General features: G+C 35.6%; 2 protein-coding genes across 2 annotated transcripts; both read left to right on the top strand.

The window, feature by feature from the left end:
• Positions 1 to 4,321: 4,321 nt before the first annotated feature.
• On the top strand, positions 4,322 to 8,020 carry LOC127965574 (hemopexin). The gene is made up of 10 exons (XM_052566412.1): positions 4,322 to 4,467; positions 5,090 to 5,118; positions 5,246 to 5,362; positions 5,511 to 5,668; positions 5,768 to 5,921; positions 6,042 to 6,254; positions 6,363 to 6,464; positions 6,897 to 7,021; positions 7,145 to 7,292; positions 7,398 to 8,020. The coding sequence occupies exons 1-10, from the start codon at positions 4,406 to 4,408 to the stop codon at positions 7,625 to 7,627; spliced, it is 1,338 nt and encodes a 445-aa protein (XP_052422372.1). The 5' UTR covers positions 4,322 to 4,405; the 3' UTR covers positions 7,628 to 8,020.
• Positions 8,021 to 12,683: 4,663 nt separating this feature from the next.
• Positions 12,684 to 15,612, top strand: LOC127964378 (glutamine amidotransferase-like class 1 domain-containing protein 3, mitochondrial). Its single transcript, XM_052564548.1, has 7 exons — positions 12,684 to 12,866; positions 13,424 to 13,476; positions 13,715 to 13,828; positions 13,992 to 14,111; positions 14,303 to 14,395; positions 14,509 to 14,665; positions 14,985 to 15,612. The coding sequence occupies exons 1-7, from the start codon at positions 12,750 to 12,752 to the stop codon at positions 15,111 to 15,113; spliced, it is 783 nt and encodes a 260-aa protein (XP_052420508.1). The 5' UTR covers positions 12,684 to 12,749; the 3' UTR covers positions 15,114 to 15,612.
• The last annotated feature ends 293 nt before the right edge of the window (positions 15,613 to 15,905 follow it).

The raw sequence follows: 15,905 nt of genomic DNA, 5'->3' as shown, positions 1-15,905 counted from the left end.
TTTTCATGCATCTTGATTGGTTTATTCCGATCGTGATCTCACATACAGTCCACGAGGGGGCGCGTTTGTTAAGAAGTATTAGATAGATTCATGATGGTTAACCTATTGGTAATTTGGAAATATAAATAGACACAAATATAAAAACATATAATTGGGGGGTTACAATGAGAGCCGGAAGTTTGTGTGAAATTCACTCTCATAAATGTTTTTTCTTTGTTTACTAAAATGAGTTGTTGAAATATAAGGATATCATTTTATCTTGACAGCTCTTAATTACACAAATTGTTACATTTTTTCACCGTTTCTGTTGAGAATTATGTAGCCTCCTGAGAATGTTTTGACCTTTCTGGCACAGGCTATTCTTTACAATAGTCTTTTTTTTTTTTTTTTTTTTTTTCTAGGATCCATCGGAAATCCTCTGGTGTGATTTTTTTGCATTTGCAAGGCAGGACCAGGAATTCAGAGAATAATGCTTGGAATAAATTCACAGCCGGCTTCCTGACAGTAACACACCTGCACCTAAAGTTTACTTCCTCTTTCATTTCAAAGTTGGCAAACTGTAGAAAAAATGTCTATAAAGTTTTCAGTCACTTTGATTATAATTATTATATTTTCTAGATAGGCTACAGCAGATTCCATTAATGCTGTAATTAACAGGAGCAAGGAAGATATATAATGCACACAGAGAAACATAGATTGAAATTGATCTGAGATGTTAAAATGATTGCATCTGGATCTGAGCAATGCATTCGGCTATTTTCCCTCTCGCATGAATCAATTTTCCCTCCCACACAAGCCTATAACTTAGCATTTGCATTTGTTGCCTGCGGAGCTCTGCTCAATATTACAACTTAGAACAGATATATTTTCTTAAGAGAATGGAGCAGAGATGGTTCACCTCACAAAGGATCAAATCTGTGGCCGTTCTGTGTAACACAAGGCTATGTAAACATTGAGCAGACAAAGTCCAGACATGCCAGATATGAGATTGCGTATTAACAGTTTCTGGATGCTGTGACTGAGCACTGAGGCAAGTTCAAGGCTGTAGGGGATGATAATGTTACATAATTTAACCAACAGGGTTTTTGTTATTATGCCCAGACACCGCTGTAATACACTCTGGCCATGTCAGGAAAACACAGTTGTGTCACTTGTGTGATCAGCTTTACTCTCTGTGCCCCAGGTGCTTTCAGCTTTCTGGAGTCAGCTGTGAGTGATAGGGCAGATGGCACAGTGTCTGTATCTATGTTTTTTTATTTTTTTATTTTATTCTGATAGATTATTACTTAGCTTCATTTTGTTCACATAGACTGATGATGTGAAACTGTTCTTTTCACAACCTCTGTTTGGTTTGCTTTTTAAACCTTGACCCCATGTGTTACTTAACCACTTGCAGTGGGCATTATGCATAATGCTCTTTGCTTACATTACTTGCCTTTTGCTTTATGGTTTGACAACCTCACACTACACAGAATGTGTCAAGATGAAATATTACACTTTTGAAAAATGAATAAAAATTAATGATTCAAACTGTCGGTTCCTCAAAGAATGTTTCTGTAAATGGAAAAAAAAGTCTTTAAAAACTTTTTTTCATTATTTTTTTTTTTTTATTTTTTCACTAAAAAGAACCTTGTGGAACGGAGAGGTTCTCCATAATGGGTTAAAGGTTCTTTATGGAACAATATACATCAGTGAGGAACTTAATTTTATATATATATATAGGCTTATAAATAAAAATAAGTCAACAATATTTATGACTTTTACACACATATTAGTGGCTTGGAAGCAATATTTTGGTAGATGCTACCTTCAATGTAACTTATTTAGGGGCATTCATTTTCATTGATTCATTTTAACATTTGTGCAATGGACGAGCAGTAAACAAAGCACAGTTGGTTAGGATGCTGAACTGTCTTTGTCCAGCAAGGGGAGCCACAGTCTTTTAACCATTGTTTTCCCAAGCCACAGTTCGCTGGTCAGTTGTTCGCTGGTCAGCATTGTTAATTCCTTAGACAAACTTTTACACCAGAGGTTTAGACCCAGTTGGTTCTGTGGTGGGCAAAACGTTTTCCAAAACTCCTCTATGTGCTGCTCAAGGCTACGTGACCAACAAGGAGAGTGAATGAGAGGATGGATTGAGGTGCTGTTCTGTGTGTTGGTAACATTTAAAATCACTCTAATGTAAGATGGAAATCGAACCATTTTCAAGTTTTGTTGATCTTTCTTTATCCTGCTACATCACTGCCACTACGGAGCCCCGCACATGACATGCAGTAAAAAAAAAAATAGTAGGCTAGGCTAAATCATGTGCACGATTTACTAATTTGTTTCCTCAATGTACTAAAACGTGTACACGATTACTATTGCGTTCCCTCGATTTACAATTTCGTTCACTCGATTTATAAATAGTGCGCACGATTTACTATGTTAGGGAGCGCCGCACATGACATGCAAGAAAAAATAATAGCACGATTTACCAATTCGTTCCCTCAATGTACTAAAACGTGCACACGATTACTATTGTGTTCCCTCTATATCGATTTTTCAAACAAAATATTTTGGCAAAATAAATTTGTTCATATTATAAAATATTGTTGATAAATATTTATTTTTCTATTTTTATTTAGTAATGCATATTATTATAAATTTATAATTATCTATACTTTTGAGTATGGCTTATCTCAGACTAAACATGCATGTTGCGAAGTACATCCCAGTTATACAGTTTTAGTCTTTTTTGAAGCACATACATGTATTTCATGTTCAAGGTCACACTTATGTAATTCATTAGGGCCAGAAATGCTGTAGAATGTTTCTACAATAATAATAATAATATGAATATGAATATAATTACTTGTCTGTTCTATTATGTCTTGCAAAAATTTTTTTTTGCAAATCTTGAAATCTTACAAAAGAATTAATTGTTCCAATTAAAATATTTGAAATATTAATAATGACTAAATTTTAAAATGGTTGCATAAATAAATGACTAAGGAATAAAACAACAGCAGCAACAACAACAACAACAACAACAACAAAACATAGTGGTCTGGATGTAACCCCAAGATTTTTATATGTGAAATTTCATTACAATTAACAGTATTTATTGTTAAAAAAATATAGCCTTTAGAAATGGGGTTGCTCCTTACACAAAAAGGGATCAGCATTTGGGGGTTCTGTCGCATTATAACCTTTGGAAACTGATCAACTAAATTATATAAAATAATTTGATGTAACAGTTTGATAAGCAATTTGAAGTATTTCATTTCTGTATTAATTTGAATTCAGCAACACACTCCTGCTCTTAATACAGTGCATACTGCATTGGTGTGATTATTGTACCTGCTTCCACGAGTATTTTGACAGAGCAAAACCCTGTTAATGATCACCATATCAAACTAAACTGCAGAGGTCAGCATTTTTTATTGATTGTCTGTGTTATTTGGGAAAAAGGTAACAGCCCATTTTATTGGGTTTTCTAGAAAATTCAGTCCTATGCACAAAGCAACAGAGCAAACATGCATTTGTGCTCACGTAGATTTTTCATCATCTTTTTATCATCTTTTCATCAGTAAATTCTGTTTCTGCAAGCAATTGTTCACATCAGTAAAATAACTGCAAGAGACAATTTATGCATGCTTTTCAATTTAAGGTTCTTTCAAATGCATATTTAGAATTGTAAGAAATCTCCCAACAAATTGAAACAATGGGCCAAAAATCTATAGAGCCTTTTGAGTAATTTTTTTAGAGTGACCAACCTATCTGACAGCTTCATAATTTTTACACTATATGCTTTATACATTAATGTGACTTTAAGATTTAGAATTGTAAACTGAATGAAATTAACATGCCTCCATGTTATACTGTTACCAAAAAAAAGAAAAAAAAATGAATTTGTCAATAAAAAAAGGAATAAAGTGCATGCAATTACTATATACAGTATGAAATACTGTGTACACTTCTGTATATTTCTAAGTAAAAAAGTAAAAAAAAATCCTGCTAGTGCATGTATGAACTATCATGCCACTAACTGCTGACCTGCAAGGGGTTTCTGATAATACTTCATAATACATGCCAAGTCTCATTAGACCATTATACATATTTGCATTGCTCAACTGGTGTTACCTGTATCAACCCAAATACCTCACCAGAAAATTCCTTGTACCTTGACCAGCTTGTGGATGGGGGAGTCAGGGGAAGCGTGCAAACGTGCATTTGTACGTGTGTTGTTTAGTGTGGGCATGTAACTGAATGTCCCTTCCTACGCTTTGTGCAAACGGGGGTGTACGTGTCATCTTCAGCGTGCTTGCGAGATAGTCTCTGATGGAGGGTATAAATTGGGAACATCAGGTTGTGCTGTACCTTCTCCAGCTGAGCTCTGTCTCACCAGAGGACCCTGCTGACCATGAAGCTCATTCAGATGCTCACTCTTTGCCTGGCTCTCTCACTGAGTCTCGCTGCTCCCTCGTGAGTATACACACACACACACACACACACACACATCCCAGTCAACACATAGTTTGCAAAGGCTTAAAATTAATTATAATACTAAATAATGTGCAAATAGCTATTGTGTTACAAGTATGCAACTTTAAAATATATTATTAATAAGGAGGAGATCCCCCCTCACAATGTAAAGTGCTTTGAGTCCCTAGGAAAAAAAACCTAATAAATTATTATAATTATTATAATAATAATTACTTTTTTGCAAACATTTTTTGCAAGTTTGAAGTGTTTTTATGTGTGCACCAACAATTTGATTTCTTTACTTTTAACTGCTTTGTCTGTAACTCATTTACAATATGTTTTATCAAAAGGGACTTCACAGATTAAAAACACATTAAACAATGCACATGAGCCAACCATTGTTTTCAGTAGCCTATGCCACAATGGCAAGATTAAATTATAATGTATATTAATAAAAAATTTAAAACAACTATCTAAGACACATATATTTTTTAAGATTCTCTTTTGTTACGAATTACCTGAACAGCTTGATGTCTGGTTTTCCCCAAACAAATTACAAAACACAAATTGTGTTGTAATATTTAATTTTAACATCCACTTCATTATTGTTTTTTGTGTTTAGGCATCATAAGGAGGATCATGTTCAACAAGGTAGGTCTTGTAAATGGCAAAATTAAAACAATTTCCCTAAGTGGGCATTAAATGAAAATATATATTAGCATATTCAGATTTCATCAAGACATATTTCATGATAAAACTTTTTTGCTTTCTTTCCCAGATGAACCTCAAGGACACCAGCATGAATTGCACCATGGTGCTAATCTTGATCGCTGTGGAGGAATGGAGTTTGATGCAATTGCTGTGAACGAGGAGGGAATCCCTTATTTCTTCAAGGGTGAGAGATGGTTGATCAGATCTATCTATCTATCTATCTGTCTGTCTGTATGTCTGTCTGCCTGCCTGCCTGCCTGTCTGTCTGTCTGCGTGCGTGCGCGCGCGTGTGTGTGTGTGTAATGACGTTTCTCTTCGATTTTTTACTGAAGGCGACCACCTGTTCAAGGGATTCCATGGCCAGGCTGAGCTGTCTAATGAAACTTTCCCTGAGTTGGATGAACATCATCACCTGGGACATGTGGATGCTGCGTTCCGCATGCACTCTGAAGACAGCCCAGAACACCATGACCACCAGTTCTTCTTCCTGGTAAGTTTAACATTCTCTTAAATGCAGTTTCTAATCCATTGTGATGTTTGCTTTATGTATCAAACATGTAAACAAACTTCTTCTTTAACACCATTAAAGGACACCAAGGTCTTCAGCTACTACAAGCACAAGCTGGAGAAGGACTATCCCAAGGATATCTCTGAACTTTTCCCTGGAATTCCTGACCATTTGGATGCTGCAGTGGAGTGTCCCAAACCAGACTGTGCCAATGACACCATAATATTTTTCAAAGGTATTATACATTGTGGTCTTTTACCTTCTGCATATGTAAAAATGTTAAGGAAAACTTGTAAGGAAATTAATAAGTATGCAAGGTTTTGTTTTCTTTAAATTCCTTCATAATCCACCAAAGGTGATGAGATCTACCACTTCGATATGAAGACCAAGAAGGTTGATGAAAAGGAATTCAAAAGCATGCCCAATTGCACTGGAGCCTTCCGTTACATGGATCATTATTACTGCTTTCATGGTCATCAGTTCTCCAAGTTTGACCCAATTACAGGAGAAGTCCAAGGCAAATATCCAAAAGAGACCCGTGATTACTTCATGAGATGCCCACATTTTGGTAAGTGCAAAAATGAACATGCAAGTATTTGGATGGAGAAAGCAATTTAGCATTACAGAAAAAAAGAAGAAGAAAAAAAGAAGAACTTGGAGTCTGGTGTCTCTCTAGGACAAAAGACCACTGATGAACACATTGAGAGAGAACAGTGCAGCCGTGTCCACTTGGATGCTATTACATCTGATGATGATGGCAGCGTATATGCTTTCCGAGGTGAGTTTTCATCCAGACAGCATAATAGTGACGAGTCTCTTTCAGGTTATATTGTTACGCCAGTAGGTGGCGTTTATAAGGGGAATCAATCATTTATTCAAACAATTCCTTCAAAAATGCAGACCCTGCATCTCAATTCACATGCTAACTGACTTAAACACTATTCAAGATTAGTAAAAATACAATGTAGCTGGCAAAACCACTTGCTAAAGAAAACCACATATCTACCGCCTTTAGAATAGCAGCATGACTGTGATGACATGCAGCCTATGGAACAATCACAACCTTATATTCAAGGAAAAAAGCTCTCTTTTCCTTTCCTTAAATATGTATACCAATATAACTATGCAAGCCACTAATTTAACAAATGCCATTTCAGAAGATTCACTGACACATTCATCTGTAAAACAAATTCTTGTTTCTCTTCCCTAGGGCACCACTTCCTCAGCATAACTGGTGATAAGTTTCATTCAGACACAATTGAGAGTGCTTTCAAAGAGTTGCATAGTGAAGTGGATGCAGTCTTCTCTTATGAAGGCCATCTCTACATGATCAAGGTTCATTTGTGCAGTAAATGACTTTCAAGAGACATTATAATATTAGATGTCTCTTAAACTATTGTACTCAGTGAAGTGAAAATGTCTGCATTAATCTTCTCATATGTTCTGCGCCATGTGCAGGACAATGAGGTGTTTGTGTACAAAGTTGGAGAGCCACACACACACCTGGAAGGTTACCCCAAACCCCTGAAGGAGGTCCTTGGAATTGAGGGTCCTGTAGATGCTGCCTTTGTGTGTGCAGACCATCACATTGCTCATGTCGTCAAAGGTATAACATTGGCATGTTTGTTTTGTAAAATACTTTAAATTGCCTATCCTACGTACAAGTGCTTGTCATCTACTGACAGAAAGCTTACTGTCTTTTCTACTTCAGGTCAAACAGTTTATGATGTTGACTTGAAAGCCACCCCACGTGTGCCTGTGAAGGAGGGATCCATAGCACACTTAAAAAAGATTGATGCGGCAATGTGTGGACCCAAGGGCGTGACAGCTGTGATCGGTAACCATTACTACCAATTTGGGAGTCCCATGATTATGATGATGGCCAAAATAATGCCTGAACAGCACAGGGTGTCTCAGGAGCTGTTTGGCTGTGACCACTAGAGGGAGGCATACAGAGAAGAAGAGGAGTGACCTAGACTGTGCAGACTGTGTCTCTTAAAATAGCCACGGTAACTGCACTGACTTGGATTTTTAAGCAGTAATATATCCACTTTGCTCTAACTTTTGTCAAACCTGATCTCAAAAAAAAATTCCTACCTCTGAAGTTCTGTTTGAAAAATCTATCCCGCCACAAGCATGTGAACATATTCAAGCAATCCTGGCTTTTGCTGCCATTACACCATGTGCTAACTCATGTATTTGAGTCTATTGCCAGCGACCTCTTCTTTTTTTTTTTCTTTTTTTTTTTTTGAATCTCCATCAATATGTAAGACTTAAATATTTTACCATGGTCTTTGTTCTCTGTGGTAAATAAACAATCTTATATAATGTTCATTGATCAGTTTATTGTGGATTCTATTGTGTGCACGTGTGAGTGATGTGAACATACACTAAAAACAGTGCTAACAAAGCCAAGTTGTGATATATTTGGCATATGATTCATCCTCCTCTCTCCCTTGTTTTATCCTGTTGTATCCCTGTCAGATACAACAATGGCAATTTTAAGACAGAAAAAAACTCTTTCCAACACAGTTACTGGTACACCTGTCATTATGAGGACTTTTCCATATGCATAATGTTTTTTATACTGAGCTAATAATATTTAACCACACTCGTCAACATTCTCTCAGAACATGTTCTGCATTTGAAATTAGTGTATGAATAATTATTTATTTTTATGGGGACAGCTGGATGTTCTCATAATGTAGGTGGTAGAAATAATGAATATATTTTCGTTTGATATATATTTAAGAATGCTCTGGATCTGTTTTATAAGGACTTATATAAACACACCTTTAATGTCAACTAGTACGTTTAAACTAGTCAGCACTTTTTGTTCTTAATAAAAATAACCTATATAAACGTTATACCTATGGGATGTAATTGAAAGTTATTAAATGTCTATAAAAATATATAAGCTATATTTTTTTTATTAGTAGTAGGAGGAGGAGGACGTTGGTCCCCGCAGCATTCACATGCCTTGATTACATTCTGTCTCCCATGTCAATTGCACAGTAAACTGCATGCAGCTATAGCTATGTGTCTGATGCAAAATTTCAATCCAGTTCAGACTGTGGGTGGTGGTTTAGTATGCAAATTTATTCAGAAAAATATAGAAAATGAAACTACAAATCATAACTTGCAAACAAAATTATTAAGTATCATAACCATCTTCAAATATGGAAAATACAAATCCAAAATTAATATAGTTTTAAAAGCAATCCATATATGATGGATTGTGCCCATCTAAGATTAGTAAAAAATTATTATTGTATCCAAAAAGCATTCAAACTGCTAAAATACAAATAAAAAAAAATTACAAAGTACATAAAAATACTAAGTATCTCAAAAGTCAAAGTATTAAAATTCAAAGTGTCTAAAGTCAAAGTATCTGAGTTGAATAAACCTGTAAAAGTTCTAAGTCAGAATATTCAAAGTGAGCCTGTAATAAAAGTAAAGTAAACTGAAGATGCAAAAGCAAGAAGAGGAATCAAAGATGAGAAATTAAAGTCTGACCAAGGGATGGTGTCTGCACCTCTTTTATATTCCTTCAAAACAAAAAATCTTGTGATCGAAACTGAAGTCATGTATAGGTAAGAGATATTGGTCATTTGTCTCCAGTCTACACAAAAATACCAGATGTGCCTTGCGGTCCAGTTTCGCTTACACATTTTGGAAGATTGAAGCGTCTATGACAGTCAATATTTAGAATTAATTTCTTCGAAGGGAGTAGGCTCAATTAAATACGGGGTCATAAATACATCAAGAGAATGTGCTTCTCATTAAAAACCCAGACATAGCAAAATAATAAATAACCTAAGATAAGAAGCCTTTTGGAATTTAATTAAGATCTACTGATTAATCTGTCTCTCTTCATGGTCTACAGGGACCTCTGGAAAGAACCTGTTATTTAAGCTAAGGTGTATTTGAACACGTAGCAAGTAAAAAAATGGCAAAAGTCAGAAATTCAATACACCAGTGTCTATTGTAGCCTACTGCTGCATACGCCAAACTAACTAGAACTGTTCAGAACTTTTTCTAAACATAATTGAATACTTTCATTTTGTACGAATACAAAACAAAAAAGAAGCAAGCATGCCATCAGTATTCAAGCAGACACAAAGCGATAGACCCTACTTAGAAAGCAATAATTTAATTGAGAATATTTTTATTATTGGATATGTTTTTTGTGATTAGGCCTATGCCTGTATATATCACATGAATGCACGAATGAATGCTTTGTTTACAACTGTGATGATTAATGCTTTCAGGATCAACTAAACACTGGGTTTTCAAAAGTATGTGGCAAACGTTTGTGGCTTAGAGTCATTAAAATCCATCTGAGAGTTTTACACACCGTTATTGTGGCGACAGTCCCATGCCCCAAAATGTGACACTAAACGAAATGAACTGTGATTGGATGTTTGACTGTAAAATGTGTTTTGTTCTAATCTTATTACTTCATCCATGGCTGTATAATTTTCTGAGGTATATAACTCCTCTTCATTTGTGAATGTAATTAAGTCTCCTTCTCCTTCTGTGGGCCCAGACGAGCTGTTGATATTGTTCAATTCTGTTTGCTCAGATATCTTAGATGTAGTGGCCTCATATAAAGTTAAGAAACCTCAACTTAATCCAACTCCATGGCTTAATAGCTATACTTGTTCTCTGAGGCAGGAATGCAGGAAGGCTAAACGGGAATGGAGAAAGGATAAGCTACAGGTTTCTCTTAAATTTATGAGCCAGTGTTTTTCAGACTACCAGGCTGCTGTGAGAACTGCAAGGTAAAATTATTTATCGAGTGTCATTGCACAGAAATATAATGCCCCTGCAGCCTTTTTTTCAGCTTCTCAATCCGAATTGATGTTATACCTTGACCCACTCATTGGAAGTATGTGAAATGTTTCAGACATTTTTTTGTGGAAAAAGTGAGAAAGATTAGAACTAGACTGTCTACATCTTCAGTTGAGTCTGTGATATCACCAGCTTGTTTTGAGCTCTTTGAACAGGTGTCTCTGGCCCAAGTTATGGACATCATTATGTGTTTGAAGCATAGATCTGGTTGTTGCGATGTGGTCCCTTTACATCTTCTTAAGGAGATGGTTGATGATGTTGGGCTGAGTATTACTTCTATTGTTAGCAGTAGTTCTCATAATGGAGTTGTTCCAACAGGCCTTAGCAGGTGGTTATTAAGCCACTTCTTAAAAGCATAATTTAGACCCTTTAGAACTGAAGAATTATTGGCCTATCTCAAAACTACAATGCCTATCAAAGATTTTAGATAAGGTGGTTTAATGTCAATTTTAAGTAGGTATGAGATCTTAGACAAACTTTAGTCTTACAGTCAGGTTTAGGGCAGGTCACATCATTGAGTCTGCACTTTTAAGAGTTGTTAAACGCCTGTTACTTGTGGGGTCCCCCAGGGTTCTGTTATTGGCCATTTTTTCCTTGTTACTAAACCTCAAGTTGTTCTAAACCTGAATGAGTTTCTTTCTGTGACAAGTCCCACATAGTCTTACACAGTACACAGCCCCACAATGTGTTATAACCTCAGATCACCAAGATTCCTTTTATTACCTGGACCACGTCACTGCAGATTGATGGTGCTCAGATTGGTCATCCACAACCGTAATCCCAACAGTCATGTTCTTGATGAATTCCTGCTCCGAGCCTGTGTGCTTAAATGAAAACAAAGAGAAGCATTAAAATTTGTCTTACAATCGTAAAGCTTAAAGACTCCAATAAATGTGGATTTATAAAGTAAATAATATAATAATGTAGTTCCTGTAGCTCAACTGGTAGAGCGTTGTGCTATGAAGCGCAAGATTGGGTGTTTGATTCCCCGGGATCACATGATAGGTAAAAATTGATAGCCTGAATGCACTGTAAGTCACTTTGGATAAAAGCGTCTGCTAAATGCATAAATTTAATTTAATTTAAATGAATTTAGTTACAACTATGTCCAAGCTCTACAATATGATTGTCATTTCCATTGTCTGCATAGCATTTTGATGGATACAACTGCAAAAGGTCCATCCACAAGATTACGGAATTCTGCACCAATTCCATTCCAAAATATCATAAACATGAAAAACATAAATCAACATAAATATATTTTTTAAAAAAATCTTTACAGAGAAAGTCAAATATATTGACAAGTTTGTTTTAACTACCAAAGCCCAATTTTACCATCCAACCGAGGCTCACACAGAACTATAACAAAATAAAAGGAAATTTAACACATTTAACACATTTGTGTCTATCCTTATTGTATTGTATGGCTATTTATACAAGATATAGCTATAACATACTTTTATTCAAAAACCTATAGTTTGAACGTATGCAATATAAGACTGTATATTCATGCAGCATTACAATGAGTTCTGGTGAGGCATTTGCACCAGTTTATGCATTCTGCATAATTGTTAAGCTTCTGCTGTAGATCTGTGTATATTTGCTGTACCAATATGAGAAGCTTAACTCAGAATTGCAATGGGGTGTTATTTTTCACGTTTGGCCAGTTTACCACACAGAAGTTAAGACCATGTTTGTGCAAATTCTCAACTAACATGTCATGTCCTTGAAACTGCCTCACACTTTGTTTTACACTCATAAAAAATATATGAATTTCTGACTGTTCATTATGATCTCTGATTTAATATCAATATAAGAGCCACATAGCTGGAATAATAGTAACTAGTAGAGAAAAGGTCACATTTGTTTGAATATAGATAGCACAAATTTTCATGTAAGACATTTATATGTAAAAATGCACCTGTTCGTCGAAGTGTTTTGTTAATGCTATGTTCTTTATAGTTGTTTAAGATAAAAATGTCTAATTGTGAAAGATGGTAGTTATTAAAATCAATTACGCGATCAAACTGTATATATAGTTAATAGCCTACTATTGTTGTTCTTTCATTATACTCTACACGTTTGGTCTGTGGTACCGTTCGCCACGTTCACAATGTAGACAAGAATGTAGACGCTAGGTGGCAGCATGTGTCTATGTTCTTCTGTATGTCAGTGACTCCGAAGAAGACGGTCTCCTCACCTCTCTTTGATGTCCCTCCGCACCATGTTTGCGCTGCGCTCGCTGTCCCGTTCTGCGCTCCTCAGATACACCGCTGCTGCTCAGTTTCATGCGACTTCAAACTGCAGTGGCGCAAAAGTCGCTGTTGTAAGTAACATTATTTGCTGCTGCTGCAGATGACTGTCATTGATGCTGTATGTCAAATTACCCAGACATATTTATTGTCCCATTTTAGAGTAGCCTCGTAGAATTAATAGGTCTCGTCGAAAGTTTCTTTATTTTTCGTTGAGAGATTTAGGTTAGTCATTGGTTAGTTTTGGTTGGTTCACGTTACACTGATTTAGTCTACTCGTTTGCATTAAAAACAAACAACAACAAAAAACATTTTAATTTTACGTGTACGACATAATGTAGAGTCACTGGCCGACTGTCATTATGTCAAAATAAACCCCGACAATGTAATCAGGAGGTACATCGCAACAATATTACAGTTACAGATTAATACTGAACTTAACATGTAACGGTTTTTAATCATTAAACGAGACGCAAGATGGAGCCAGTTGCATTTGTATGAAGGAACAGCAAACAACCAAAGACTGTAGAAATACACAAGTCGAGTAACTGTTTTTTCTACAGCGTTTGCTTCCTTCTCTCCAAAACGCATGCTGACAGCAAAGCTGTAACTTCATCTTTGCTTTTATTAGGTGCTGTCAGGATGTGGGGTCTATGATGGCACTGAAATCCATGAGGCTTCAGCGTGAGTATACTATTTTTATGTCCCTCTACTATTTTTTTCTTGAGTCATTCAGTGAGTTCACAGCAAGCTGTATCCTTGTGAAGGACAGACAGCCAACAGCTGCAGCATGGGTTTCATGCTACTTTAATCAGTATTAAGAACTTTAAAAGCACAATTAACGTCATATTTCAAAATGTTCTTAGTGAAACCCTTTTCTTTTGTGTGAGTACTTAGCTTTTATGTGTGTTTGTGTATGTAGAATCCTTGTGCATCTAAGTCGGGGAGGTGCAGAGGTTCAGATGTTTGCTCCAGATGTGTCTCAGATGCATGTGATAGACCACGGCAAAGGTCAGCCTGTGGAGAACGAGTCAAGGTGAAGTGTTCTCAAAGAAATTCAGATTTCAGTGTGATTACGGTGTATCATTATATACCTCTGCAAAACTGCACTTTTACGTACTGTTACTTGATGAGTTTAGGGTTAAGGAAAAATCATGAACATATTAATAATCCATCTTGCTCAACTTTTCTTTATATAGGAACGTGTTGTCAGAATCAGCACGTATCGCAAGGGGCAACATCACTGACCTGGCGAAACTAAATGTCAGTAATCATGATGCTGTCATCTTTCCTGGTGGTTTTGGTGCAGCTAAAAACTTGTGAGTGATGTGGATTATTGTGAGAAATCAGACTTGTGTTTTTTTGAAGAAAATATTAAAAGATAAAACCAATACTAAAACCTTTTTGAATTAACTTCTTTGTTATTAGATATATTTAAATTGGTCACTAACATTTCTGTTTTAGTCTTTACTTCTGTTATCTGTATTTTATAATCTTCGTCTATCTTTAGGTCAACATTTGCCATTGATGGGAAGGACTGTAAGGTGAACAAGGAAGTTGAGCGAGTTTTAAAGGACTTCCATGATTCAGGAAAGCCAATTGGGTTAGTTATTATAAATCACTATCTGTATAGACCTATGATTTGGGGTCTTTTATTTAGTTTATTAATCAAATCAGATTTTACGGACTTGTTTTGATATGTCTTCTGGGCACCAGGTTGTGCTGTATATCTCCCGTGCTGGCGGCAAAAGTTCTTCCAGGTGTGGATGTGACGGTGGGTCATGAGGAGGAAGAAGGTGGGAAGTGGCCATATGCTGGTACTACTCAAGCCATCACTGCACTGGGAGCCAAACATACTGTCAAAGAAGTCACTATATCCTACTTGAACAGTTTCTTCTCTTCTCTTCTCTTCTCTTCTGAAACCCATTTGCACCACACGCTTAAACTTAAATGTGAGATAAAATGTCATTGTGAGATAAAAAGTCAGAATTATGAAATGCAATATTTAAATGATATAAATATCATAAAGAGTAATTATTTTGAGATAAAGATGAATTAAGACTTATTCACAATCATGAGATATAATTATGAAAAGAAAAGTTTATGCCATAATTTCAACTTTTCTTCTCTATTATATTATATATTATAAACATTTGTGTTTGTCTGAATTACCCTTAACCTTTGATCCTCACGAAGCCCATGTGGACAAGAAGAACAAGGTGGTGACCACACCAGCTTTTATGTGTGAAACTAAGCTGCACTTGATTTTTGATGGGATTGGTGCTATGGTGAGAGATGTCCTAAAGCTCAGTGGGAAGTGAAAACTCTACCAGTATATCAGTATTTTCAGATTCTTTACATAGAGCTCGTTAGTCATATCGGATCTGTATCAGACTGATTAAATGATAAAGAGTAGCCTATTTCTTGCTGTGATTTGCAAAACAAGACTGAAACGCTTGACAGACATTATTAATCAATTAAATCAAATATATCTGCCCGACAGTGTTAAATGTTATTTTGTTGAATATCCAGCAGAGGGCACTCTCTGTATTAAAAAAAAAGTAATGTGCATATAGAGCCAAGATTTTCTCAAATTTGGAAACTTTAACTTGCCATGTAGAATAAACTCATCAGTTGTTTTTTTTTTTTTTTTTAAAGAGATTTCAGAATACCAACTTAATAGACTGAACCAGTTAAAAGCTTGACCTTATGTCATTATGTCCTTATAATGAGTTCTTATGTTAATTAAAGTAGGCACAGTCTGTGTTGAAAAATGAAGTTTGAAATGATGAATAAAGTGAATTTTTTTTCTAAAAATGATTTTTTTTAGTGGGTAGTTATTTATTAGTATCAATTTTAAATCAACAATACATCATGTAATGAAGTATTTACTGAAAATCTAGATTCTTTAAAAGTTTTTATTTAGTTAATAGTTGCTAAAGTGCCCCGTAACTGTATGTTGTTTGGCTGTGTGTGCAGAATTTAATTGTCAATGCTTTTTAGATGCCACTTGAATTAATTGAACATCAAAGATACATTCCCCTGACTTGGCACAGTTTACCCTTAATAAAAGGCAAGTTGTCTTTAGACCACCTTATTTTTGAATATTCAGA

Source organism: Carassius gibelio, chromosome B9, assembly GCF_023724105.1.
Source record: "Carassius gibelio isolate Cgi1373 ecotype wild population from Czech Republic chromosome B9, carGib1.2-hapl.c, whole genome shotgun sequence".
NCBI lineage: Eukaryota > Metazoa > Chordata > Actinopteri > Cypriniformes > Cyprinidae > Carassius > Carassius gibelio.
This window is presented reverse-complemented; position numbering and strand designations above follow the sequence as displayed.

Bases quoted from the DNA above. Each gene is read 5' to 3' on its own strand.
- LOC127965574 (XM_052566412.1), top strand. From the start codon at position 4,406: ATGAAGCTCATTCAGATGCTCACTCTTTGCCTGGCTCTCTCACTGAGT. The intron at 5,922-6,041 runs GTATTATACATT...AATCCACCAAAG, and splicing joins CACCATAATATTTTTCAAAG to GTGATGAGATCTACCACTTC. The intron at 7,293-7,397 runs GTATAACATTGG...TTTCTACTTCAG, and splicing joins CATTGCTCATGTCGTCAAAG to GTCAAACAGTTTATGATGTT.
- LOC127964378 (XM_052564548.1), top strand. From the start codon at position 12,750: ATGTCCCTCCGCACCATGTTTGCGCTGCGCTCGCTGTCCCGTTCTGCG. The intron at 14,396-14,508 runs GTTAGTTATTAT...TCTGGGCACCAG, and splicing joins GATTCAGGAAAGCCAATTGG to GTTGTGCTGTATATCTCCCG. The intron at 14,666-14,984 runs ATATCCTACTTG...TTTGATCCTCAC, and splicing joins ATACTGTCAAAGAAGTCACT to GAAGCCCATGTGGACAAGAA.